Genomic DNA, 27,083 nt, shown 5'->3' on the forward strand with positions numbered 1-27,083 from the left:
ATGATATTTCAATGGTGTTTTAATGGCTAATAGTTGATTTTGAAAATGGGGGTAAAGTGATTTACTTAATAATTTTTTATTGTATGGAAAGTAGGAAAGAGATTTCTATCTAAAATTATAATATGTTAATAGATATTGTAATTGATGATATGTTTCCGGATCGTACTATGGATGCTCTAAGTTATTAAGAAGAAGAAGAAAATAGATGAGATAAAACAAATAAAGAAAAGGAAAAAAGGTCTGATATATCCTTAGCTTTGTCATTTAGAGTTAATATATTCCTGTTATTAAAGTGACTATATATACCTCTACTTGTAAACGAATGACTCACATATACCCTTTTTCTCTAACGGAAATGAAAAAAAATATAATTTTAATCTATTTTTTTTTAATTTTTTTCTAAAAATATAATTCCATATGAGTAAAACATATTTTTTTGTTTCAATGACTAATTTATAATTATTATTTTGATAATCAAATTTATTTATGTTTCACTAATATTCTTGTAAAACTTATTGTAGATGACCAAATTTTTTCTTCGAATGCGAAATTAAATTACAATACACAAAAAAAAAAATAGTTTAAATTTTTTTCTTTAAACTAAGGAATGAAAGATAAAAACAAAATAAGAATAAGAAACTCAAATAATTATATTAAAAAAAGTCAAAAGAAATTTATGTATGAAAAAAATTAAAATATACCTTGAACTTTGATAGAAGAATCATATATACCCCTAAATAATTTTTTTAAAAAAATTAGAAGTAATAAATATAAATTTAAAACTATTTTATTAACTTCTAAATGAAGGGTATATGTGAGTCATTTTTTAACGGCAGGGGTATATGTGAGCCGTTTGTATAACGGTAAGGGCATATATGAGCCATTTTTATAATGAGGAGTATATCAGCTCCAAATGACAAAGTTGAAGGGTATATCAGACCCTTTTCCCTAAAGAAAAAAGATAAAAATGAAAAGAATATTAAAAATAAAGTTTTAATATTTATTTTTTATCTTCACTCTCTGAAGGAGTCACTTGACACATAAGCATTTAGGGAGGTAAAAATCTCAATTTTAAATAATTTAAGGGGGTAATAAGAATTCTATAAATTAAAAGTGTGTAGTTGAAAATCTAATAATAGATTGGAGGCTCATTTAACCATTTTCTCTTACATAAATACACCTTTTATACTTTGTAAGGATGATTGTTACATATTACTTTTTCCGTTTCATTTCATGTGAGATAGTTTGACTCGGCACAGAGTTTAAGAAAGAAAAAAAATATTTTAAAATTTGTGGCTCAAAATGAATGATAGAAAAATTATGTGGTCGTAAATTATTTCATTAGGAGTAAGATAAAAAATTTATAGTTAAATTGTTACTTAATATAGAAACGTGTCATTTTTTTTGAAACTTGCTAAAAAGAAAGCAAGTCACATAAATTGGAACAAAGAAAGTATTTGATAATGTATTGTATTGTTTTGTATAAATACACCCTTAAATTCTTGTCAAATTTAGAAGTACTTTTTCAACGCTTCTCTTGATTGTTTTTATGGAGATTTAAGAATTTTATGTTTTTATAAGAAGTGCTCGAAACAATATAATATTCGATTGATTGGTATCAGATTATCAATGAAAAGGAGAGCTATTTAATCATTTTCAAAGATTCAAATTATGAATTAGAGTAGAGGTGAGGTAGAGGCAAAGAGTTCAGCCAAGTATAGTGAAACTACGAGTACCACAAATTACCATAAAGAAGAATTCAACAATTTGATATACATAATCTATTTTTTTTTCTTGTGTTTGTTGACATAACATGTACTAGTTGTAGTAGTTGAGTAGTAATTCCAACCCTGCTTACATGTTAAAAGATTTCTCCAATCTTTCTTTGATCTTCACTTTTTCTACTCTTTCCCTCAAAAACTTGTGAATGAATGGGCATGCCAATGATCTCCCTGCACTTCAAAATCAAGACATATCATCACCAAATTAAACAAGTTTCCAATAAACGTAGATAGACGCACCGCCACTACTAAAAACAAAGGTTTTTCCACCGAGAATCAGTGATAAGTTTGTGTTATAAGACATGATTTTCTCCTCGTTTTCATCGAAAACTCACGGACGAAAATGATTCTCATTGAAATAAATGAAAAAGCACTTCCTAGTTTTCTGTATGAAAATATTATTATTATTTTTCATTAATTCTATCAAAATATCTATAAAAAGTCACTGAATAAGAAAATAGTATTTTTTTAGCGGTGCGTACACGCGATAATAGTAAAACAAAATACCTTCGTCTTTATTGCTCTGAAGCTCTGATGTGTGATAGTTTTTTATTGATCATCCTACATTTCCTTGATAGGATATTGATAATGGTTGGATAACTAATACTGGTTGAAAAGGCCATTTTTACCTAGGTTTTAACATAACGTAGCCAAGAGGAAGCAATAATGAGGAGTTTTCTCAATTTGCATGCTGCAATGTGTGTTTAATTTTTCACTTCTTGTATAGAGAATATTTTTTTGATACACACTAATTAGTTCACCAATTAGGCAACTAATTAGATCGGCTGCAATAATGCCACGAAGTTGTCTTCAAGATCACGGGAAATAATTAGCACCAAATCAAAAAAATTCAACAAATAAAGCAACATAACATTTTGAAGGGAATTAAGAACATAACATTTCAAAAACTAATGTATAGATTTATTCGGGATCCAAGCCCAACTAACAACTGCTAAGAGGATGAATGATAAGAAAAAACTGTTTACGATAGATTGTTTGAGAAAAATATGTAGTCTTCTCTTTTTATTTTTTTTAAATCTAAGCTATTCATCTCCCTTTTAATTATCGCCTTTTATATTTTTCTTATCTTCCTGTTTCATTGTTGTTAATGCAATTTCTTTATTAGTTCCATTTTCTTGTTGTAACTTTGAGCATAGTGATTAATTGCGAAACTGAAGTTATTATATTTGATAAGAGAAAATTATGAAAAGATTTGGTGATTTTTATATTTTACTTTTTGGAATTTTATTTGCTCTAGAAGTTGGTGGGACCAACTCAATAAACCTACTCGAGTTCAGTAGTATTCTTACGAAATTAACAGTAACACACTAATTGGAAATGATCTAGAACTCGTTAGACTCTCCAATTGTTATTTTTTTTTTTTACCATAAAAAATGTACGAGCTAGTAAATATATTGAAAATTTTATTGGGTGAAGAAACTATCATATTAACACCGAGACAAAATGACGAAATCAAGTAGTTGTACCCAAAAAAATAACCGCCGATGAGGTTACTATTTTTTTAATTAAACATTTGTGTTTAAATTTGAATAAGAAAAAGTTTTTTTACGTGAAGTATTTTTTTTAATCGATTTTATTTCAAAATTAATCAACTTTAATATAAGTATCAAAATCCGAATGGACAAGGCGGAGCCATCTTTGTATTAATCCCTTTAGCAAAGTTATTTTTCATATAAATATAATTTGTATATTTATTTTTTAAAATCTCTCGCTAAAAATCTTAGTTCCTAATAGATAACCAAATAAAATAATTATAGTAGTAAGTACTAAAAGAAAGACAAAAAGGATCGGACGGCCAAACATAAGTTTGTAGGCAAGGCTCGCTAAGCCTCTGAGATTTCATTGCTAAAATCCTGTGTGTCTTTGTTTTTCCTTACAACTCAATGTTCATGGCCATGTCCACCCAATTATGTCCAAATCATGTAATCCCATATGCTAATTCTTCAACCTCTCATCTAAATCGAACCACAATTTCGATTATTGATTTGGGGAAACGGCGCCTAACGAGATTGTCAGTTCAGTGCTCTGAGAAACAAACACAGAATCTCCGCACTTGCAAGAATTGCAAGGCCCAGTTCAATCCTTTGCTCAATCACCCTCGTGCTTGCCGTTACCACACTGCTCATTTTGGAGGTACCTTTTTCTCAATGTTTTGTAAAATATAGGTCAAGTCTCACACTCTTTGAAAATTTCTAATTATTTTAGTTTGAATTCGTGTTCTGTAGCTAAAAGGGTGAGTAATAATACTATGTGTTGCAAAGGAATGTCATAATGCCAAAATAGGTAGATAAAAGCTTTAATTTTGCAATTCCTATAGTTACAAATCTATGTTTTTCTCTGAAGTATCAAGTTTTCCAATTATTGGACATTAATTATGGGAAAGGAAAAAGAAAGCAGTAAACCTTAGTAAAAATCACAAATTCATTACACTGTCACCTTTATATCACTTAAATCCCATATCCATTTAGGGAAAATTTCTTAACTCTTGGAAGTTACTCAAAGGTAGTAATAGTAGGTAGTACTTTTGGTTAATTGCAGACATTTCCTTTCAGGTTTGGCTCCGTAACACTAACTTAACTTGTGGTTTACAATATTATCGTTATCTCCCATATTTTGATTTTTCTGGGAAAAATTTCAAGCAACTAAGAGAGGTAAGCATAATATCGTAAAACACAAGGCATGTTAAGAAAGTTGAGATCTTAGAGAAAGAACTCATAGTTGAGTGACTATCTGATACATTATATCCGTTACCAAGCCAAACCTGAGCGAAGGTCTCTGTAATTATTGCAATATTTATCTAATAGTTGTGGTCTGACTTCAGATTGAAGTACTGTATGATACTCTATCTCTATGCCTAAAGACCGTGTCAGGCAAATTTATGGCTAATAAAATTGGACAAAGAGAGAAGGATACATTGTGTTTTTCGCAAACTCTTTTAAGAGCTGTCAAGTTCTTATAATATGCCTACTCTCTGAAATGTCAAATTGAGAATATTTTTAACCAGCATTAGTGTTTCCATTAATAGCAGCTTAGTTAACCACCATTGACTAATACTTAAGATTGCTGGTAATGACTCCTCTTTATCTTTCCTTATCTAGTTATATTACTTGAGGGTCGTGGCAGCATCATTATTTGGACAATTCAGCAGTCCAACAGGAATATGGAGTGCACTTTTAGATTGAATTTGTCAGGCTTTTTTAAGTTGAAAATTCTATCTGGCAAAGGCTAAACTTTTAGATTGAATTGGGTTTAGGCTCCTCTGAGTTGAAGCAGGTTCGGTCTGGTAGAGATATTGGTGGCAGTGTTGCCCTGATTCTCCTTTTATACCTTTTGTCATCAGTTCCCTTTTCTTTTTGGGTTCATAAAGTAAGCAGATATGTAAATTGTATGACAGTGTAGGAGAGATGTGAGATTTAGATAATCCCTAATTATCCAGTAGTGGATTGTCCAATTTAAAATGTAGGGGATGTATATATGTGACCGCATGAAACTAGTTTGAGATTGATGTGTTCACTAATCACAGCTAGTTTTGCCTTCCCTGCTCAATGAAGAACTTCTCTATTCTGATCCCCTACAGTTTTGTTATGCTCAACCAATCAGTTTATTTTATTCCTGTTCTTTCTTTAGGTAAAAGCTCACATGATATTGTATTTTTGGCTTCTATTTTCATTAAATTTTAGGAATAAATATTTAGCTGAAGAAGAGAACAAATATAGAAGCTTTCACTGTAGGTGTTTATATACTTGGATGGATTAGTTGGTCTTAGCTGGAAGGGATTAGTCCCTTGTTCTTTCTTTCTTTTTAATTAATATAAGGGGTGACTGGACCAACATGCTCGGCACCTTGATTCCATCTTGTCCAACCTGCTAACGCACAAGTTCCAAGGTAATCTTATGCACCATTGGAGCAGGTGGGTACATGCCAAGTGTTTTAACTAGGATTCCTTCTGAGTGGATGAAGTGCTGATTTGCAAGAGTCTTCTCTAGAATGCATCAGCTTTAATATTAGGACTATGCTCGCAGTTCCATAGAGTATGAGACTATCCATTTATTCCAGCCTTTCTTGATATAATTAAGACTTTGTAAGCAACTAAAATCTTCTTCTTTTGATGTAGACCAGGCAAAATAGGATAGTAGAGCATTAGATCTTAAGATGAACTAATATCTCTCTGGTGATGTTTCATGTGTATGAAGTGAACTTCACTGATAAAAATAGCTGCTCCGATAAAATAGGGTAAACAGCTCAAGTAGCAATTCTTTCAAAAGGAAAAATATCAATGCAACTTTTGCAGAATTTACCACTGGTGTTACTAGTCAAGTATGTATGTCAATTATGTGATTACTCTTTTCATATTCCTGTTGTCTATGCATTTGCTTTGAAATGGAATTATGGAAGGTAGTTGGATTTATTCCTTACCGGTATCATTTCTTATGTTGTACTAGTATGAACAATAAAATATAGGAACACTGTGTTCTCACTTCCTTACGCCCTTCTACTTGTTTTCCGCTGAAGGATATTAACTTGCTACGTTATTCCATTTCTTATCCATCATTTACTTTGTCCGATTTAAAATGAGCGCTATAGCATCTTAACTCATCATCTTTCGTTCCATCTTTGTTCAAACAGGAGAAACAAGGAGGAAGTTTGAGAGTGTTTATTCGGGTGGCACCATGGACACCCCTGATGGTGGTAAAGTTTTTCAATACTGGCATTGCTGTGGGTCTGAAGACCCTTTTGATGTTGGTTGCACAGCTGCACCTCATGCTTCTTATGATGATTGATACATTAACTCTTTAGAACTTTGGCCAATTCACAAGTCGAATCTCGTGTTGTATCTCTACAGTTCTTCTTAGTCCTTTTCTCATAATTGTACAGCATACATAGCTTAACACAATTTCCCTTCAAGTTTTGATGCAACTGATATAATGAGTTTCTTTTTTCTCCTCCTCTGTGCTCATTTTGAATAGAGGTATTATGATGAATGAATGAAAAAAACTTCATTTAGTGAGAATACACTGAAGAACACAAGTATTAAATTGTTCAGTCATAATTAAGCTTCCTTCTACGATTAAGAACTACGCCTGCAAGATATGTTATCTTTACCTTTAATCCTTGTAGCTTAGCCATAATCCTAGTGACTCGCGGTGTAAATTAGGTTTTAGAATTCAAGTTAAATCAAGAAAAAAATTTACTATTGTAATGAAGGATAAACTAAGTAAATACCCCATAAATGTAAGTTAATTATAAAAGAGAAAATGGCCAAAAGCTGCCTAACCTATCGGCGGTACTCAACTACCATAATTGCTTATCAGGCATAGTGAGTTGTTATGTAAGACCAAAGAAAATCCTATCCTAAAGCAGAAAGGAGGAGGAGTAGGAGCTAGCCTTAGGGGCGGAATCGAATGATTACGAGATAAATAATGAGACAAAGGAGAGCGCTTAGACGAGTCAACCAAAAAGAAAGACCACCAAAAGTAACGACCACCAAGATAGGAAATAGTAATTCGATCTTTTGATCACCCATTTTTGGAAAACCATTTTTGGGGGGTTGAAGCCCTGCCTCGAAAAAGTCAGGACTTTTGGGCAGATTCCAGTACCCGACCCATCTCTTTCTGCCGATTCCCCGGGTTGTCGGAATCTCTGGTTCGATCAGGACCAGGAGCCCCATTCATTCGTTTATGGGAGCGTGAGAGAGTGAACGATAAAAATAAATATTACTAAAATATTTTTTAATTATTTTCATAAACATATGTATTTTCAATTTTTTTTCTTATTTATTTTCTTTCTTCCCCGAAACAATACAGGCATCCACCATTTTAAGCTCTCATGTAAAATACTTGCAAAATCAATTAAATCCACTAAAAATAAAATGTCAACCATCTCTAATCACCAAAAGACTTCAAATCGGATTTAGAAAATCATTATGGGTTCACATCAAATCTAATTGAACCTCCGAAAAATTATTATCAATTTCAAATCTCTTGATTATAAATAATAATAAATAAAAAAAAGCACAACACAGATTCGCAAGACGTTAAGCTGAGTTATGAATATCGCAAAACTATTTCAGAGTCTAATTAAAGAAAAAGAAAGTTTTTGTTTATAAAAAAATTACGATGGAAAAAATGGTTAAAGAAGAAAGAGGGGTGTGGGGGCGGGAGACCCCAATGCATTCGTTAATATTTTGACCAAATCAATCTTTATAAGAAAATTATGATTGAAAAAATGGTTAAAGAAGAAAGAAAGAAGATGAAGGAGAAAAAACTAAAAAAAAATTAATAATTAACTAGAATCATGAGATTTGTAATATCTTGCTCCTTTTTGTGTAATGAGATATTAAGACCATTTGTGATTTCTAAAACATCAATCATCAAATGCATAGAAGAATTTCATGGCACAGTGTTTTTTTCTTCTTCTTTGGATAACAACTATTTATCCGGTGAAATTTATGTTAAGTAAATAAATTAGTTGATTTACCTTGTTGGAAAGTGCTAAATGGCTAAAAAAAGAAAAGGGCAACTTTCACATATAGCAAATAAAAAATTTATATTTGTGCAATATAGCAAATTTTGCATAATTGCGCTCCATAGCGAACATAAAACTGTATAATTCGCTATACATATACAAGTGTATAATTCGCTGGCCTATTTCGCTGCAATTGTATAATTTGCTTTGCATATTGTTGAATCGAATTAAAATGTATGTATATTGCATAATTATAAGTTTATAGCAAAAAAATATATGTTTTTCTCGCTTTATACAAAAACAGAAACACAATATATATACTTCTGTTGTATAAAGCTAGAGAAAATTGTATTTCACTGCAATTGTATAATTCGTTGGCCTTTTTCTCTGCAATTTTTGAAGTAAAATGTTTGTAAATTGTATAATTAAGTGTATAACACGAAGATATACATTTTTGCATGTGTATATATAATTTTCTCTCGCTTTATACAAAACAGAAACAGAATTATACACTTCTGTGTATAAAGCGAGAGAGGCAAGCTAGAATGGAGAGTGGTGAGCGAGATTCCTGGGAGAGAGACGCTGGCAAATTTTAGATAATGTTTGCTATGGAGCACAATTAAATCAAACCCTAGCTATTCTATTTAATTTAAGTTATTAGTTTGCTATTTTATACAATTTTCTCTAAAAAAAATTGACCAGAGAATTAAAAAATTATTATGTTTTTCTTATTTTAAAACAATTTTTTTTTCATTTTTTAGTTTAAATATATTAAAATTACTAAGGGTAAAAATATTTAAAAAGATTAACATTTATTTTGACCAAAAAGATTCTTCCAAACTTATTTGTAAGTACTCTAATCTCAATCTATACAAATGAGTTTTTCTTTTTTTAGACAAACAACGATTTTTCATCTTTTTGGTAGAAAAGTTTACATTTTTGTTTTTTTCATAATTACTTCTTGTTCATTTATTATTTTTCATAAATTAAATTGATTTGATGTAATTTAAGTTTAAAAATTTATCAAATTAATTTTTGCAAAGCATAAATTGTTACATAAATTGAAAGAAAGGAAAATAAAATGTTGTTATTTAAATTCGTTAAATGCTTGTGAGGTAACCTATACTTCATTATCATTACAATACTTAAACTTTTTTCAATCCAAATATTATATTTGGGGTTATTTTTCAACCCAATTTAGAAAAATTGCTTAAAATAAACTATGGGATTTACATCCAACAATAATGCTAAAGTAACGCCTGCCAGAATTGAGCCAATTAGTTGAGCTATTATGTACACTGGTGCCTGCATCACATGAATGTGATGTTAATTAGTTTCTTCATACACCAAAATTAAATCTAGCAATTTTACCATATGATTTTATTTTATGTCATTTGTTGGTAAATTGAAAAAAAGTTACTATGACTGGCACGTACTAATTTCCAGGGGGAGCGACGAAAGACGGTGAAAATGAGAGTTACAGCAGGGTTAAAATGAGCTCCAGAAACTTGTGCCATGGAGTAAACCATGACCATAACAACAGCTCCCCATGTCATGTTTATACCTCCAAACGTTATGCTTTCATCATCTTGTAGCTTATACATTGCTACTGATCCACACCATGCAAATATTATCACGTAAGCCCCAATCGCCTCGGCAAATAACTGCATGTGTGCTATGGTAAATTCTTAAAGGCTAAATCTAATCAAATTTAAATTTTGAATTCGTCTTTAAAGGACCATACCTTTTGTGCAAGTCCAGCATTTGAACCAAGTCCTATGTTTGTATGAGATTGGGACCCAAATATATTGGCTGTTTCCATATTATGGTGATTTCTTCTTCTCAATTACCATCAATTATTGCAACCATTGTGGATATCATATAAACAAGACATGAAAGTATAAAGGGAATTTTACCAAGGTGAGGATATTAATTATAATTAAAGATATGATGAATAGTTGAAGAATTTGTTTGTTCCATCTGCTGTATATTAGGATCTCTAGGGCCCACATTGTTTCAAACTTTGATTTAGCCCTCTGATTTACTTTGAAGTATATATTAATACTCTATCTTTTGGTTCTTTCATAAACACAGTATGGTCCTTATAAAAAAGAACTCCATCCATCCCTTTTAAACATTCTCTGTATGTCACTAACTAACTATGAGAATGGAGAAGTGGAAACTTTTAACAATTGTATAACTCTTCAAATACACAATCTATGTTACAAATATCTAACTCGAAATTGTATTTCTAAGACCTTGTGAGTTTTTCCCAAAATTATTAACAGTAACCAGTCACCTGGCGCCTATTAAGAAGGACCCGGACTGGCATTCTTTCATATCATCTGATATTTCCAAGTACAGAAAATCAAGAGGACACCGGCTCATAGCGCAGGGGAAGGAAGAGAACGAATCGAGTCATGAGACTCAGGCATTATTACTCAACATAGGTGCAAGGCGGACAAAAGTAAACACTGTTTAGCATACCAACTGAATTGGCTTTTCTAACTCTCTTTGGAACTTGAAATAGACAAATCAGCTGGAGTGCATATCAGTGCCCTTTGCTGTAAATGTCTCAAACTTTGCTCCATACTAATTTGTACCATCTCAGCAAGCATGTCCTTTGTTTTTCCTAATTGTTCGTCTCCATCTATCTGACAGATAATATTGGAAACAATGTTCTCCAATGTGTCAGGTTCAAGTTCAGAATTAGGATAAGGTGTGTCTCTGAGCAACCTCAAAAGTGTTTGCGCTTTTGTTTGAGACTTGGGTGTTCCTTGAACAGTCAGCTCAAGAAGCCCAGGAATTACGCCTTCTTTCAGAATTGTTTCCCGGTATTTACAGCGGTCACTCTGACACATTGCTAGTAGAGCACCTACAGCATGTTCTCGGCTTTGAAGAGATCCACTTTCAAGTACTTCTACTACTGCAAGTACTCCTCCTTCTTCAGACGTCACTGCAGTCCTACCCTCCTCATAACACACTAAAGATTCTATAAGAGACATACATTTCTCAGCAGCTTTTGAGGACTTTTTACAGGATTTAAGCAAATCAATAATGTAATGTATGGGCTCAGTTTGAAGGATCAAGTTTAAGTTGCCTTGATAAGTTGCCAGGTTGTAAAGAGCCATCACTGCATCAACCTTGGCTTGTGAGCTTCCTTGTCTTAGGACATCCACAAGTCGAGGAATGACACAAGAAGCACTAATTATGGGTTTTGTCACAGAAGAAGCAGATAATGTAAGTAATGAAGCCGTTGCATGATCCTGTAGAGTTGACTTCTCTGATTGAAGAAAGCATATGATGGGTCCCAATGCACCAGCATTGATGATACTTATCTTGTTTCTGGTAGAAAAGGGGAAAAAATAGTCTAAATCAGAACTTTGTTTAGTTTAGTTTAATCATTCTGGAATACTGTCAAAAATTGGCAGTCATCACTTCCAAATCTTTCTTTAACGGCTCATGAATAACAACTAATCTAGAAAATATACTACTGTAGAAAGGATTTAATCAGGTACGAAGTGCAGATAACTGACAAAGCTCTTCTCACACATATACAGCCAAATGAACAAATCCTATACTCTTTCCATTGGCTCAGTGGAATTGGAATGTGAACTTGAAAGCATACAAGGTACTACACATCTACTGACAACCATCCTATTCCAAGCTAGAAATAGAAAATTATAACCATGCTCACTGAGCTTAAATAGAATTTCTCACACAAATCTGACCTAAATAATTTGATGGATGGTAGAAGGTGTATAATTTTCATTGGGAAATCAAGGGAAGCATGCAGCGGAGGAACTAAACTAAAAGCTTATAGCTTAGAAGGACAAATACAATGGAGGAACTGAACTTACACCTTATAGCTTGAAGGCAAATGCAATGGAGGAACTTAACTTAAAGCTTATAGTTTGAAGGACAAACAGTTTCATGGTCGTTGGCTACGATTATGGCATTGATGCAAATGTTTAATTCTTTAGAGTTAACCAAAGTCTTTTTCATTCTTAATCTACTATTTAATTAGAGATCATAGAATAACTATAGAATGATAGTGGGTTCGGATTAATTCCCCGAAGCACTCATTGGATTATCAAACATGGTGCATGCCAGCAAGAAGAACTGAATCTATTGAGATTTGAGATACGGAGCTAGATTTTTGTCACTTTAGATGAACAAACAAATAGAGAGTGAATATCAACTTTAAATTGTAAACAGTAATCCCTGCTTTCTCAAAAAGTAAATATTAGTCACTTAATGGATAACTCATTTACTTTTGGATCAAATTCGGATATTTCCATACTCTATTATAAAAAGAACTAGTTCTTTCAGTAATCTGTACATCAGCACTTCTAAATTCTTCAACGCGTTATTGTTATTAAAACACCAGTAACCATCCTACATGAGAATATTTTAACAAAGAGTAGAATCTCCATGAGGGGTTGACTAAGAAGCATTTCAGGCACATATATATGCCTTCAACTTTTTATCAACTTTAGTGTTTACATTAGGGACAACCAGTACTATAATCACTAATGGGCGGCCCAATCAGAAGTCTGAAACTATTGAATTTGCCAAGAAAGTTTATTCCAGATTATATAAAATACCAGTGGTAGTTTCTTTTATATGCAACTTTAATAAATGATTTTCTACTTCAAGAATCGGACAGAGAAGCCCCATCGCATCATGGATCATGTTGAACACATCCTCTAAATAATCATAAAAAAAAAAACTAAATTCCAACTTCAACCATGCATTGAGCTCTAAAACGTGATTTCTACCAATTGAAATAAGCTCCTGTTTTTGTGACTCTTTTAGTTGGAACTGAGTTTGACACTAGTAATTTTACTCCTGCTTACATTTTGTAGCAATAAGACAGCGAAAAAAGAAAACAGTAAATATGAGATGAATGATCATGAAAAAGAAAAACCAGAAGAAGAAACACCATCTTCACATTCCAATACACCGAACCTGAGGAAAATATGCACTTGTGGAAATGAGGAGTGACAGAGTGATCAACGTCTAAAAAGCTAATAGGAAAACATTAAAAACAGCCCAAAATTGGCACGGTGAATTCACGAGCAAAAAGTTGATAATTATCAACCTTTTCATAATTCAGGAAGCTCCAATGGGCCAACTATATCCAATTTGCACAGGATTGAGAACTTACTAGCATTTGACAGGCCAGTAAATTACCCAATGATTTGTATACACAAAAAGAATAGCGGGATCCAGGACAGTCAACATATTTTATTGATACATCATTTCCGACATGATTTTTCAGTTTTTCTGAGATAAAAATCATAAAAAGAGAATTACATATTCCTTTGAGTCATCTCTACAGCAGCACAACAAAATGGCACAACGCATTACTGCTATTATTAATAGCAGCAAGCCAGCAATTAGGACATTAAAATATATTTTACAAAGAGTAGAATTTCCCAAAGGGGTCAACTTAAAAGCATTTCGGGAATATATGCCTTCAACTTTTATCAACTTTAATGTTCACATCAGAAATAGCCATTATTATAATCAATCAAAAGTCTCAAACTATTGAATGCGCCGTATATTTATTCCAGATTATCCAAAATAGCACTAGTAACTTATACTTTATGCAACAAATGCAAACGAAATTTTCTACTTCAAGAATTAGACATAGAAGCACCACTGCTTCGTGGATCATGTTGAACACTTCGTCCAAGTAACATAAGAATGACTAATATTCCTAAACCCTTTTAGTTTAGAACTTAGCTGGCCACCAGAAATTCTTATCTTGCTTCCATTTTTGTAAAGTTTAGACAGAGTGGGAAAAAGAAAACAGTAAATATAAGATGAATGATTATGAAAAAAGAAAAGCAATACACTAAAATTGCACTTATAGAAACGAGCAACAGGGCAATTCCACGTCTAAAAATAGAAAAACATTAGAACAGCCAAATTATCACCAGCTCGAATAGACCAACCAATTCCAGTTTGCAATAGAATTGAGAATTCATGAGAAATACCTTTCATCTTTAACAGCGAGATTGAGGAGGGCAAGTAGAGCGGCTTCCTTAGACTCAAATGAGTTAGAATGAAGCATATGAACAAGTGATTTCACGGCGTTAGAGAAATAACGACGGTAACGTTTGGAAGTCTTGGTGAGGCGCCGAATTTCCCTAGCTGCCTGAACTTTCAAAGTGAGGTCGTCGGATTGTATAAGAAGAAGGATTTCATAAACACTGGAAGACGACGGCGTTTTAGGAATATTATCGCCGGAATTGGCTGTGGTATAGCTGTCACCGGCTCCAAGGTCCATCAGAAAAGTAAATAAAATTAATGCGAAAATTGAAGTTGCTCTAGGGAATTTAAACATAAAAAGAGGAATTTGTAGAGAGAGAAAGACACAGAGAGAGAAACGTAAGGTTAAGAAGAGAAGAAACATGGCCACCGGCGCCGTGGCGTTAAGTAAGAGTAACAGAGCCCCACCCACCCCAGTGGGGACAGCCACGGCGACTGTGGGGTTCCAACGGTTTTTGTTAGTTGGTTTTTACATCAGTACTAATACCATTACTTAGGGATGCTAATGACATAATTAGGATATTTACCCTTTTAATTAAAAAAATTATCTAAAAAGTCTGAGGAATTGTATCTAATTGGTCGAGTTAATAAGTTTCGGATATAATAGATAAGATACATTTTATTTTACTTTATGTTCATTTTTACTTTTATATTTTGCATGATTTTTAAATATAATAATTAATATATATATATCTTATCATAATATTTATATTAATTAATTAATAAATAAGTAATTGTAAGTAAAATATAAAAAAACAATTATTTTTTATTTCATATAGTAAAAGTGAAAATCTATTTTCGAAATAATAAAAAAAATTAACGGCATACGCATGCATATATATATATATATATATATATATATATATATATATATATATATATATATATATATATATATATATATATATATATATATATATATATTAAAGAAACAATTAATCTATACTATTATATATTTTTTCAAAATAAAAAATATATTAACTTAAATTTTCATCTTGAAAATAAATTCTTTAAAAATAATAGTGTTAAGTATGTATATATATAGATAGATAGATATATATAAAAATCAAGAAAAGAAAAAATAAATTAAATAACTTGACGCTCCTAAAATGTATATTGAATAAACTTTATCAAGGGGTTTCAAACTCGCGTTCCTCTGAAAGGAATTAAAAATTGACTAACTCAATCGCGCACACTTTATTATCAAAAATTACACTATATTTTAGATATCTTTTTTATTTTTTGTTCTTTAATTTTATTATATAAAAAAAATTTCCAACAAAGTCATGTCCCCTTGGACCTTTCTAGATTTGCTCCCGAGTAAAAAACTGAACGGAAGGAGGACATTAATATTGCTTTGCTTTCTCGAGATATAATAAAAGTAAAAATCTATATTTAAAATAGTAAAGGGAGAGAATGTAGATATGTTTGGGATTAAATTAATAAAAAATTAAAATTTAAAATTTTTAACGTTTCGTTATATTTAATATTTATAAAACAATATTAGTAACAACGAAATAAAACTTATACTAATATTGTTGTTTGAGTAAAACTAAAAAAAATATCACACGAAATAAAATAAGTGGAGTGACTTTAATTGTCGATTATAAACCTAATACATAACTTGACACTACTTGCACATGTTTGTCGATGTCCTTTCTTTACTTGTCTCGACATTTATTTGTTAAGACAAATATTGAAGGGACTAAATAAAATATAATAAACAAAAGGCAATAAAAAGTTAAAAATATTTAGTAATTTTATTTTATTAGTGGATTATGTCTTTAATATTAAATGTAGTTTTTTCTTATCTCGTCATTACTAATTTCATTATTATATTTCTCAATTGAATGAAAAATTTCAAATCAACTCAAAATATTCAATTTTAATCCGATCTAATTCATTGAATCATATAATTCATTTCGTTTATCGAAATAACTTTGTTTTTTTGGACTTATTAAGCAAAATGAGGAAAGTAGATGGATGTTCTTTTCCTGTGTGTCAAGTGATTTCTCTTCTTCTTTTTTTCTCTCCGATAAGGCAACTACACGTAGGAATGGTTAGGGCACTTCCTTTTGGCTAAATAGTTTCTTTTTTCCTTTTAATAAAGAAACATCCAATGATGCCATGTGATCCATAAAGCTTTCTCAAATCCCTCTTAATTATTGCGTCTCTGTTAATAATTTCGTTAGCCCAATATGTACTACCACTCCACTAGTATCCCAATGATGCAACCATACTACTTTTTTAAAGTGGACTAACTGTTTTTATATACATCAGATTGTGATAGAGTGATAAGTATTCAGTCATCCTTAGTCAAAAGGTCTCGACTTCAAGCCCCTTGGATATAGAGTCGCTTTTGTTAGAAAGTGTTTTATCCTCCATTGTGGAACTTCTTGGCGCGAATCTGGATTTAGAAATGCCCACATTTAGCACTTAAGGGTGTGACCTAAATGATTATTTTCACCTGTTTTAGCTTTGGTGGATAGAGTTAACTGGTACTTGTTGTGACCACATTTAGCACCTAAGGGGCATCCAAGGGTGTGACCTAATGGTCAATGAAGTGGTCGAGAACTATGAGGTCTCAGGTTATATATATATATATATATATAAATTTGATATCTATATATAATATAATTTTTTGATAAAAGAACGTGCTTGACACCCCTTGAGTAAAGGTGGGTCCGCCCCTAGTGGTGAAGTAAGGTGATAAGTATCCCGCGGATTTAATCAAGATTTCCACCCTTTTTCTTTTCCAAAAAAATGGTTGAGACTTTATATTTAAAATTTGGGACAGTATAAAGGTGATTTTGAGTTGATCAAGAATAAATAGTCAATATATACTTCATGTATATTCAGTATATATCACATGTATAGTTATTTTATGTTTAGCTTTTTGAGTGTATTATAATGTATAATCTGTATATATTTCTATAAAGTTAGGCTATAGTTAGTTTTTTGAGTGTATCATAATATATAGAGTGTGCAACTCATGTATAGGTAACTATATTGCATAGTTAATTTATACTGTACTTTTTATGACTTTGGAGAGTTGTATTGTATAATCAATGTATACTTCCTAGATTTTTGATTATTTCTTATGTAAATAAAACATGACTATATTTATTGTAAACTAAGTAATTATTTTTTATTGTATATATTTAAAACCAGCCAAAAGAAAATGACAACCCAAGAGACAAATACTTAATCAAATAACACAAAAATTAAAATCAAAATAAGGCAATATCCTCTATTAACATATTATACTCTCTAAACAAATAAAAATAAATGCTACTAAGAAGCAGTTAATATTGATGTAAATTAGCTAATATTAATCATGTACTAATAGGATCAGTTCTGAAATTAACAAATAACTAATAAACACTTTGAATCAAGTTAATTAGAGAAGACTAACCTCATAATTCACTTGAATTGATGATTCGAAAAATAAAAATATAATTTTTTGATCGAAAAGATTTGTGATACCCTCACATCCCTTTAAAGAACTAAATATGCCACAAGAAACAATTACTAACCAACACTGAATGATTGAAACGACACTATGTGTGAAAGAGAAAGAACAAAATTCACATGATATATGGTTGGATGTGATTCATCCCAAATTTAAATTATATTGAAATATATATAAAAATTGAATTTCTTAAACATAAAATTAGAAGTTGATTTAGTGCATCTTGAGAATCCAAATTCAAATCTCGAATATTATATTTTTAATTTTCAATTTTTTAAATAAAAATTTCTAAATCTATCACTAATTACGAGTACATTTGAAGTTAATTTTTAAAATTAATCAATGCATGTGCATGTATGATCCAAACGATATATTAAAAAAACCAGGTGTGTTAGCTAGTACCATGTGCATGATACGATTTACTATAATACTATTCTCTTTAGTTAGTTTAAATGATAATAACATTTAATTTAATTAGTAAATAAAGACAATTAGATGGAGTACTTATTTATCATTTATTTCATCGATCAATTCAAAGTTGGTAGCCTTCATTACCCAAACAAAAGATTTTAGTCTGTTCAACTCGAAAACCAGGACCAATAATAATACTATAGTACTTCGTGTCTTTGTCCCTTTCATTGCAAGAATCAAATTACCTATTTATTGGGTGAGAAGTTTCAAATACAATCTTTATGTTTTTTAAATTAAAATTTAAAGTTACGTAAATATACTTTAGATTATGATAGTTAACAATTGTTTTAAATATTTAAAAGTATATGAAACAATTGATGGACAAGGAAAAATTCCTTTCACTTTTTAAATAGTAATTGTGTCCTATAAGAATAGAGCAGTGCATGCAAATTATTTATAGTAGCAAATAATGTAAAAGACTCAAAAATATCCCTAAACTATTTGAAATAGCTCATATATATCGTTTAACTTTATTTCGGCTCAAAACTACCCTTCTCGACATACTATTGGGTCAAAAATACCCTTCTTATTAACGGAAATTGTTGAATGCCTCATAGATGTCATATGGATGCCACATTGCATGCCAAATAGAATTCCACTGCCACATAGACAAAAATAGAAAGGGCCAAAAATACCCTTAAACTATTCGAAATAGTTCATATTTATCCTTAAACTATATTTCGGCTCAAAACTACCCTTCCCGTTAAACTACTGAATCAAAGGTACTCTTCTTATCAACAGAAGTTGTTAAATGACATCTGGATGCCACATTGCATGTCAATAAGGTTCCACTATCACTTCGACTAAATTTCTAAATCCTAGTTACTTCCCCCCTCATTTCATTATTTCAGAAATGATATATTCACTCGTTCTCCCTCGTTTCGCAGCTAGGATTTCATACTTTTCTTCGTGGCTGAGTTTCAAAGTGGATATTCATGCTTGTAGGCTAGTAAATATTTTTTCTTATGTTATTATGTTTACGATTTCAAAACATGATAGTTAGGATTTCACAACATTTCCCTAATTTCGCAGCTAAGGCTTCGCAGCTTTCTTCGAGGTTGAGTTTCAAAGTGAATATTCATGGTTGTAGGTTAGTAAATATTTTTTCTTATTTTATTACGTTTATGATTTCAAAGTATGATAGTTAGAATTTTACCAACTTTCCCGTCATTTCGCGGCCAAGGTTTCATAACTTTCTTCATAGCTGAGTTTCAAAATGGATTTTCGTGATTGTAAACACAATACAATAAGAAAAAAGTTTACTAACCTATAACCACGAATATCCACTTTGAAACCCAACGAAGAAGAAAACTGTGAAACCTTACCCGCCAAATGAGAGAGAAGGGGTGAAATAGTTTTTGGAAAATAATGAAATGGGGGGAAAATGAGTAATTAAGATTTAGGGATTTAGTCAATGTGGCAAATGTGGAATTTAACAACTTCCGCCAATACGAAGGTCACTTTTGACCTTATAGTTTGACAGGAAGGCTAGTTTTGAGCCGAAATATAGTTTAAGAGTAAATATGAGCTATTTCAGATAGTTTAAGGGTAGTTTTGACCATTTTCCTTTTAGTCTATGTTGCAGTGAAAATCTCCTTAAAAATGAAACTTGCAATGCGTAAAGTCAATTTAATTGAATGCATCAAATAAGAAATAAAAATAATTTTTTTAAACAAAAAGCAGACGTTAGCGCAAGTGTTATGTCACTAGGTGAGCGAGCATATAACGAACATGTATAAATAATTGTCTTAAACGGAAAAAACCATATTGCAAATAATTAATAGAGATCGTTTTGTCATCCCAATCTATTTGTTTTAATATTTTTTCTTTGGCAACCTAATTAAATTTTTTTTAATGAACAAATAAATAATTGCATGCATGGATTTGGCAAGTTGTCCAACTCTCATCTTCTCGTAAAAATCGATTCGACTGTATATCAGACCGAAAAAAATGTTATTGGATTATTATTATTGGGTTATTGGCTATTGGGTTTTTAATAGGTTTAAAAAAAATTATTGGACTATTGATTCGATATCAGTTTTTACTATTGGGTTATCAGGTAGACCAATAACCCAAAAATACAGTAATAATTTATTATTTTATCCTTTCCAATTATTAAATATTAATAATTTTATATATAATTAGACACTATAACTATAACAAATTATTAGCACTCTACCAACTTCACACTAGGCTACTTTAGTAGCTTTTACTGTTTATTCAAAACCTTTTAAGATTAAAGTAAGGGATACACAATTGTATCTATTTGATTTAGTTTTAGGGTTGTTGGACTATTTTGTTTTTGTTTTAGTTTGTAATTGTATATTGTAGCATTTGCAAGTTTGTAAAGCTTCGTAAGATCAACATAAAAAATTTCATATTATATTTTGTGGTAACATGTAATTGTAGTCTTCGTACTATATTTTCTCTTATTGATACAATTTCTCATTATCTTTCTTGTTTCACTATATCAAAGCATTTAGAGAAGTGAGAAGACATATAATATTTTACGGACATTTTTTTATTGGGTAAATCAGAAACCGAACCGATAATGATAAAAAAATTGATAAAGAATATCTTATTAATTTGTTATTGGGTTAACATATTTAAAAATTAAAAACCAATAAATCGAACCGATAATACATAAAATCAAATCGACCTATGCACACCCCTACCCTCTCCCTATGGCCGTGCATCTGGAATGTTCACTTGTATTTAATTTTAATTAATAATTATTACTAGGTTATTTTTTCCCAATGTTTTATTTTCATTTTTATTTCCTTTGATAATAAATTCCCATTAATGTATTGTTTATACTTTATACGTTATAATTGAATTTGCATGTGAAGTTTATGGACTATAAATTAAATGGTATAATTGAATTTACACGTGAAGTTTATAAAATATGAATTAAAATGATATAATTGAATTTGCATGTGAAGCTTATGAACTACCAATCGAAATGACCAAATAATGCCGGACTTGTAATGATTTCTTTTTAAAGAAAAAAATTACAAATTGAACAAAACAAATAGTTGTAAAATGAGAATGAAGCAAAGTTCACCATCAGCTCACAGATCATTGCCATTTTTTATTCTATTACCTACTTAAAATTTTATATATATATGCTACTATTTAATTTAATTGATCTACTCTTTTTTGTTAGTTATCTTTATATTTTTGCTCTATTGTTTTCCTCAAGAACATAACCTTTGGAATTTTGGTATTAATTAAATCTAAACAATACGTGGATTAAAAAATAATAATTAAGACTATAAAGTTCTTTATATAACAACTTTCTAACCAACGATCATAAATAATTATCCCTTCTTAGTATGATGTATGAATTAAATTTAAATTAACTCATTTTTTTCTTAAATTGATCATAAATAATTTAGTCGAAGAAGGAGGAATGTTTATTTTTAGATTTCAACACATAATTAAACTCTCAAAGTCTCAATTTCCAAATTTATTGTGCTACTCCTATTGAAAATAAATTAGTTCTAATATCTTGAATAATTAGCTAAAACGTATTCTAACGGTCTTGAATATCAAGCTACAAGATATTAGATAAATTTTCCTGTCGCATGAATTTGTTCGACACACTTTTGCATCTCGTTTTGATTAATTTATTTCGTTTATATTTGCTTTTAACTCTTTTTTATATTAATATAAAACACAGAGTGAATCTCTATTAAACAAGAGGGGATTACACATATACTAACAGATTGAGAAATTTATTTGTAGACATAACCACACGATCAAAAATTTAAAAGAGAAAAAAAAAAAGAGATACTATAAAACTCAATATATAAAGCTAATAAACAAAAAATAAATTATATTTTATTTAAAATAATGAAGAAGAAGAATTAAATAAATATTTATACAATCGATAAAGGACGCCAATAAAAACAAGTGTGTGTACGAAAAATAAGAGAAAAAAAGAGAATTAAAAAAATAATCTACTTTCCAATAAAAAAGGGAATCATGTGGCCATCGCCAAAATAATTTTTTTTTAATTTTAATTACAAAAAGAGCTTTCTAAATTACGCGGGCTATTAATTTTTTTTTCTTGGTTAAAAAAATAAATAAAAGAAGGCTATACATATGCTATACTGCGTTAATTCCTAAAATAAGCTGATCAAATTTCCAAATATGAATATTAGGAAACTCCTAGTTTGATTATTATTTGGATTCCTTTATATACAATAAAGTAATTATAACCCAAATACATCATTATATATACACCCATTACTACGACTAATATAAGTTGCATAAAAACACATTATAATCAAATAATTAAGTAGAAAAAAATGACTTCTTGTGACAAAACAGAAAACCCAACTTTATGCTCAAGGAATTGTGGTTCGTGTGCAAATTCAAGAAATCATGATGCATATGAAAAAATATATTTATTTCACAAGATGTTTTCTCTTACTATTAGAACTGGAAAAGATGATCCGATGATAAAGACGAAGCCACAACGATGCATGATTTGCAGAAAAAAGGTGGGATTAATAGGGTTCAATTGTAAGTGCGATGAAGTATTTTGCGAGATTCATAGATATCCAGAAGAACATGCATGCACTTACAATTTCAAGTCTAAAGGACGTGCGATTTTGGCCAAGGAAAATCCACCATGCAAAACTGATAAGCTTAAGAATAGGATTTAAATCACTATTGTTGATTACATATCAAATTTGTTATTAATAGTACTACCAAATAGTATAAAATTGCACTTTCGTTTCTATTATTGTCATGCATACTATTGTTTAATACAAGGTATATAAATTTAAGACATAATATTCAATTTTTTCTACCTTTAATTTATTTTCCGCTCTCTCAATATACATACTTGACCATCCCAAATTGTCAAAGTAGTAAATTATTAAGAGAGATCGTTAGATCTCCTAGTCTCTTTGTTTTAATATTTTTTCTTTGACAAAACTAATTTTTTTTTAAGGAACAAATTAACAATTGCATGCATGGATTTGTCAAAGTTGTCCCAACGTTTTAATTTTATTTTTATTTTCCTTTGATAATAAATTCTCATTAATGTATTTGTGTATACCCAAATCAATATGTTATAATTGAACTTGGATGTGAAGTTTATGAACTATAAATTAAATGTTATTATTGAATTTGCTCGCGAAGTTTATGAACTATGAATTAAAATGGTATAATTGAATTTGCGTGTGAAGTTTATAAACTGTGAAGTAAAATGACCAAAAAACTGCAGGACTTATATATTGAAAATAATATACAAATTGAACAAAGGAAATAGCTCAAAAATGAGAATGAAGCAAAGTTCACCATCAGCTCACACATCATGACATTTATTGCAAGCACGGGCCCAATATTTGTTATTTTTTGTCTCACTTTATGATATCGATAAAATTTAGAGAGTTCATTAAATTTTAATATGATTTTTAAATTATTTAAGTTGTTAATTGTTGTAATTTATAGTATTTTTAAGTAGTTTTTAAATAATATATGTTATTTTCCTTGTTCTAATATATGTGACACAAATAGAATTTCAAGAGTCAATATATTGTTAATTATAGCGTGGAACCACACATGTGAAACTGACATATTGGTTGCCTCCTGTGTTGTTAAGATGGAATAAATAAGTTGAAATTAATTATAGACCTCTACTAATTAAAACACAAATTTTCAATGTGAAAATCTCATAAATCAATTGGTAGATGTAGAAGTCTTTAATCATTAAAAATAATACTTGCTTCGTTCACTATTAATTGTCATACTTTCCATTTTTAAAGTCAAATTATAAAAACTTTGAGTAACATTTATAATATATTTTTTCATTATATTGATATTCAAAAAATTGCAATATAATTTTTGAGTATCTAAATTTTTTTGTTTAACTATCAAATTAATGTAATTTACATGACAAATAAAAGTAGATGGAGAAAATAATTAATTTACGGAGAAAAAGAAAATGAAATTAAAACAGAAATAAAAAATGATGTTGGCAAGGTTTGAATCCCAGTCCTTAGGGTTGAAACGTCAAGCCTACTCCAGTAAGCCAAACAACTAGTTATTTGAATAAGCACACAACTGAAGTAAAATCTTGACCTTCAATTGTGTGCTTATTGCCACTTATATATAAATAGTAAAGTGAATAAGCACACAACTGAAGCAGACATGTTAACCTTCAATTGTGTGCTTATAGTCATTTATATATAAATAGTAGATTACCTACTTAAACTTTTTTAAATATATGCTCCTATTTAATTTCATTGATACCTATTCTTTTTTTAATATATGTTCTTATTTAATTTTATTGATACCTATTCTTTTTTGTTGGTTAGGTTTACATTTTTGCTCTATTGTTTTCCTCAAGAACATAACCTTTGGAGTTTTGTTATAAATCTAAACAAGATGTGAACTAAAGAAAATAAATTAAGCGGGTATAGTTTTTTATATAACATCTTTCTAATCAACCTATAACTAACAACGATAATTATCCCTGTATTTAGTATGACGTATGAATATAATTAAATTCAAATTAACTCTGGTTTTTCTTAAGCCAATGATAAATAATTTAGGCCTCATTTGTTTCCATTAAGATTAAAACGTATGAATCTGAATAAATATTTAAATATTAAGATATGCATTAAGATCTAGATGTGTAAATCTAAATAAACATTTGAATATTAAGATGTTGTCTCTAAATCTGAACACTGAATTATTGAGACTGTTTATTTTCAATATCTGAATGTGCATATGAAATTAAACTCTATATCAAAAATATTATAAAAATCTCATTTTAGTAAAATAGTATTTTTTTTATAAAAAATATTATTTTGAATATTCTTGTCGTAACAAGGTAATATGATTAATCTATTAAGAATTTAACATTAAGTTACATCATTAATATGACTATTCTTTGCACTCAAAAACTTTGAGAATTTAATACAATGCAATGTAAAATAGTTTATATAGAATAGTAATATAATGTTTCTGAAACCATTTTATTTATAATGGACATTTGTTATTATTATCGATCAAATAATTAATATTTTTTTATTTTCTGAAACCGTGCTAAGTATTATAGCATGAAGTGCTTATCAATTCAAATATATTGATTATTTTATGAAAGTAAAAGACACATATTAAGTTACTAAGGATAGAGGAAATTATAACGGTAAGCATGTAATTAACATTAATTAAATAAAAAAAAATATGAGTTGTTGTGATGAAGTTGAATTATGATAGGAGTCTTATTTTTTAGTTTGAATGGTATTAAGAGTGTGTTAAAGATCTGATTCATTCAGATGTATTCAGACTATGCTGACAATTTAAGTCCATTTTTCATTGACATGCTCAAATAGCCCATCAAATATGGGTTGAAATAGTGTTTTTAAGCAGACGTTTGGCCATGCGATACCATATCATGATATGGAATCAACGTTTGGACATGTGATTTTATGCTAATTTCATCTCATGATTTCATATTATGAAATGTGATTCCATATTCTCCAAAAACCATGATATTAAGCCATATGGAAATACCATATCATGATTTAAGATATTTTAATTCAAAGATTGATCTATAAGTTTATATTTTGTTAAAATAACCCCATATTTATATCTACTAACCATTTATTTCACATGTAAATAAGGTTTATAATTACATCGTTACTTTTTAAAATTTATTATTCTCACCGACATAAAATTTATTATTCTCACCAACATATAGTCATTTTAACTCACACTTCATGATTGTTGAGTAATAAAATCTTGAAGAGCCCGTGAAAGGTATTTCATTTTTACTCAAATATATTGATGAGAAGTGAAAGTTAGGTTGCAACAATTGGAGCTATTTTAATAGTTTTAGAACTTTATGAGATTTGTGTTTATGACTAAATATACGACACCAAAATTTCATATCGTATGTCCAAACAAAACTTTCATTTCATCTCATGATTCCATATCATGATACCATGTCATTATTTCATATCATAATATCATATCACATGTTCAAACGGGCCCTAAATATGGGTAATATTTACGTCTATACCCATATTTACCAATAAAAATATGTGTATTTTACGGGTCATATATGAGTATTTCAAATTTTCTCCAAATTTTTAAAAACCGTCTGCTGCCAAGTTTTAGAAGCGATTTTTTAAAACTTTAACATATAGGTCCCAATTAATGTTTCAACCCTCGACACTCATCCCCCAATTTTTTTACAAAAAAAATTATTTTTAAAAAATATTTTGAACTTTAAAATTTCAATTTTTCATCCTTACCCTCGACCCACCCCGTACCAGCCCCCTCACCCCCCAAAAAAATTATGTTTGTTTTTAGAAAATGTTTTCAACTTCAAAAATTTATTTTTTTCATCCCTACCATCACCCCCTCTCCCCACACCAACACCCCCTACCAACCCCTACCCGCTACCCCCCCCCCCCCCCAAAAAAAAAATATTAAATTTGTTTTCAAAAAAATATTTTCATCTTCAAGTATTTATTTTCACCCAACCCTGGATCCCCCAGCCCCTATCACCCCCCCCCCTTCCCCGCTCCCCAACCCCAAAAAATGTGTTATGTTTTTTTTTTTTTTTACTTTTATAATACAATAGATTAAACTAATTAAATGAAACATTTTCAACATATTTCATTTTAAAAAAAAGACTAAAATATTTTTTCCATATTGAAATTTTAAGTACTATTTATTTATGAAACAATGGGTAAATATGGGTAAACTAGCATTTTATCAGTCCCATTTATTACCCAATCAATTTTTATCCATATCAAATATAGGTGGGTTGAATGATTATCCAT

The 27,083-nt window shown here is 30.0% G+C and overlaps 3 protein-coding genes across 3 annotated transcripts; 1 reads left to right on the top strand and 2 right to left on the bottom strand.

The window, feature by feature from the left end:
* The first annotated feature begins 3,480 nt into the window (after nt 1-3,480).
* LOC101254057 (uncharacterized) lies at nt 3,481-6,748 on the top strand. The gene is made up of 2 exons (XM_004233433.5): nt 3,481-3,935; nt 6,429-6,748. The coding sequence occupies exons 1-2, from the start codon at nt 3,686-3,688 to the stop codon at nt 6,581-6,583; spliced, it is 405 nt and encodes a 134-aa protein (XP_004233481.1). The 5' UTR covers nt 3,481-3,685; the 3' UTR covers nt 6,584-6,748.
* A 2,667-nt stretch (nt 6,749-9,415) lies between these two features.
* Nucleotides 9,416-10,245, bottom strand: LOC101253749 (probable aquaporin NIP-type). The gene is made up of 3 exons (XM_004233432.5): nt 10,012-10,245; nt 9,704-9,931; nt 9,416-9,572 (listed from the first exon to the last, which is right to left on the bottom strand). The coding sequence occupies exons 1-3, from the start codon at nt 10,087-10,089 to the stop codon at nt 9,465-9,467; spliced, it is 414 nt and encodes a 137-aa protein (XP_004233480.4). The 5' UTR covers nt 10,090-10,245; the 3' UTR covers nt 9,416-9,464.
* A 195-nt stretch (nt 10,246-10,440) lies between these two features.
* Nucleotides 10,441-14,773, bottom strand: LOC138337004 (U-box domain-containing protein 4-like). Its single transcript, XM_069293386.1, has 2 exons — nt 14,273-14,773; nt 10,441-11,612 (listed from the first exon to the last, which is right to left on the bottom strand). The coding sequence occupies exons 1-2, from the start codon at nt 14,689-14,691 to the stop codon at nt 10,772-10,774; spliced, it is 1,260 nt and encodes a 419-aa protein (XP_069149487.1). The 5' UTR covers nt 14,692-14,773; the 3' UTR covers nt 10,441-10,771.
* Between the last annotated feature and the right edge of the window lie 12,310 nt (nt 14,774-27,083).

The sequence above is a fragment of the Solanum lycopersicum genome, chromosome 2 (genome assembly GCF_036512215.1).
Source record: "Solanum lycopersicum chromosome 2, SLM_r2.1".
Classification (NCBI taxonomy): domain Eukaryota; kingdom Viridiplantae; phylum Streptophyta; class Magnoliopsida; order Solanales; family Solanaceae; genus Solanum; species Solanum lycopersicum.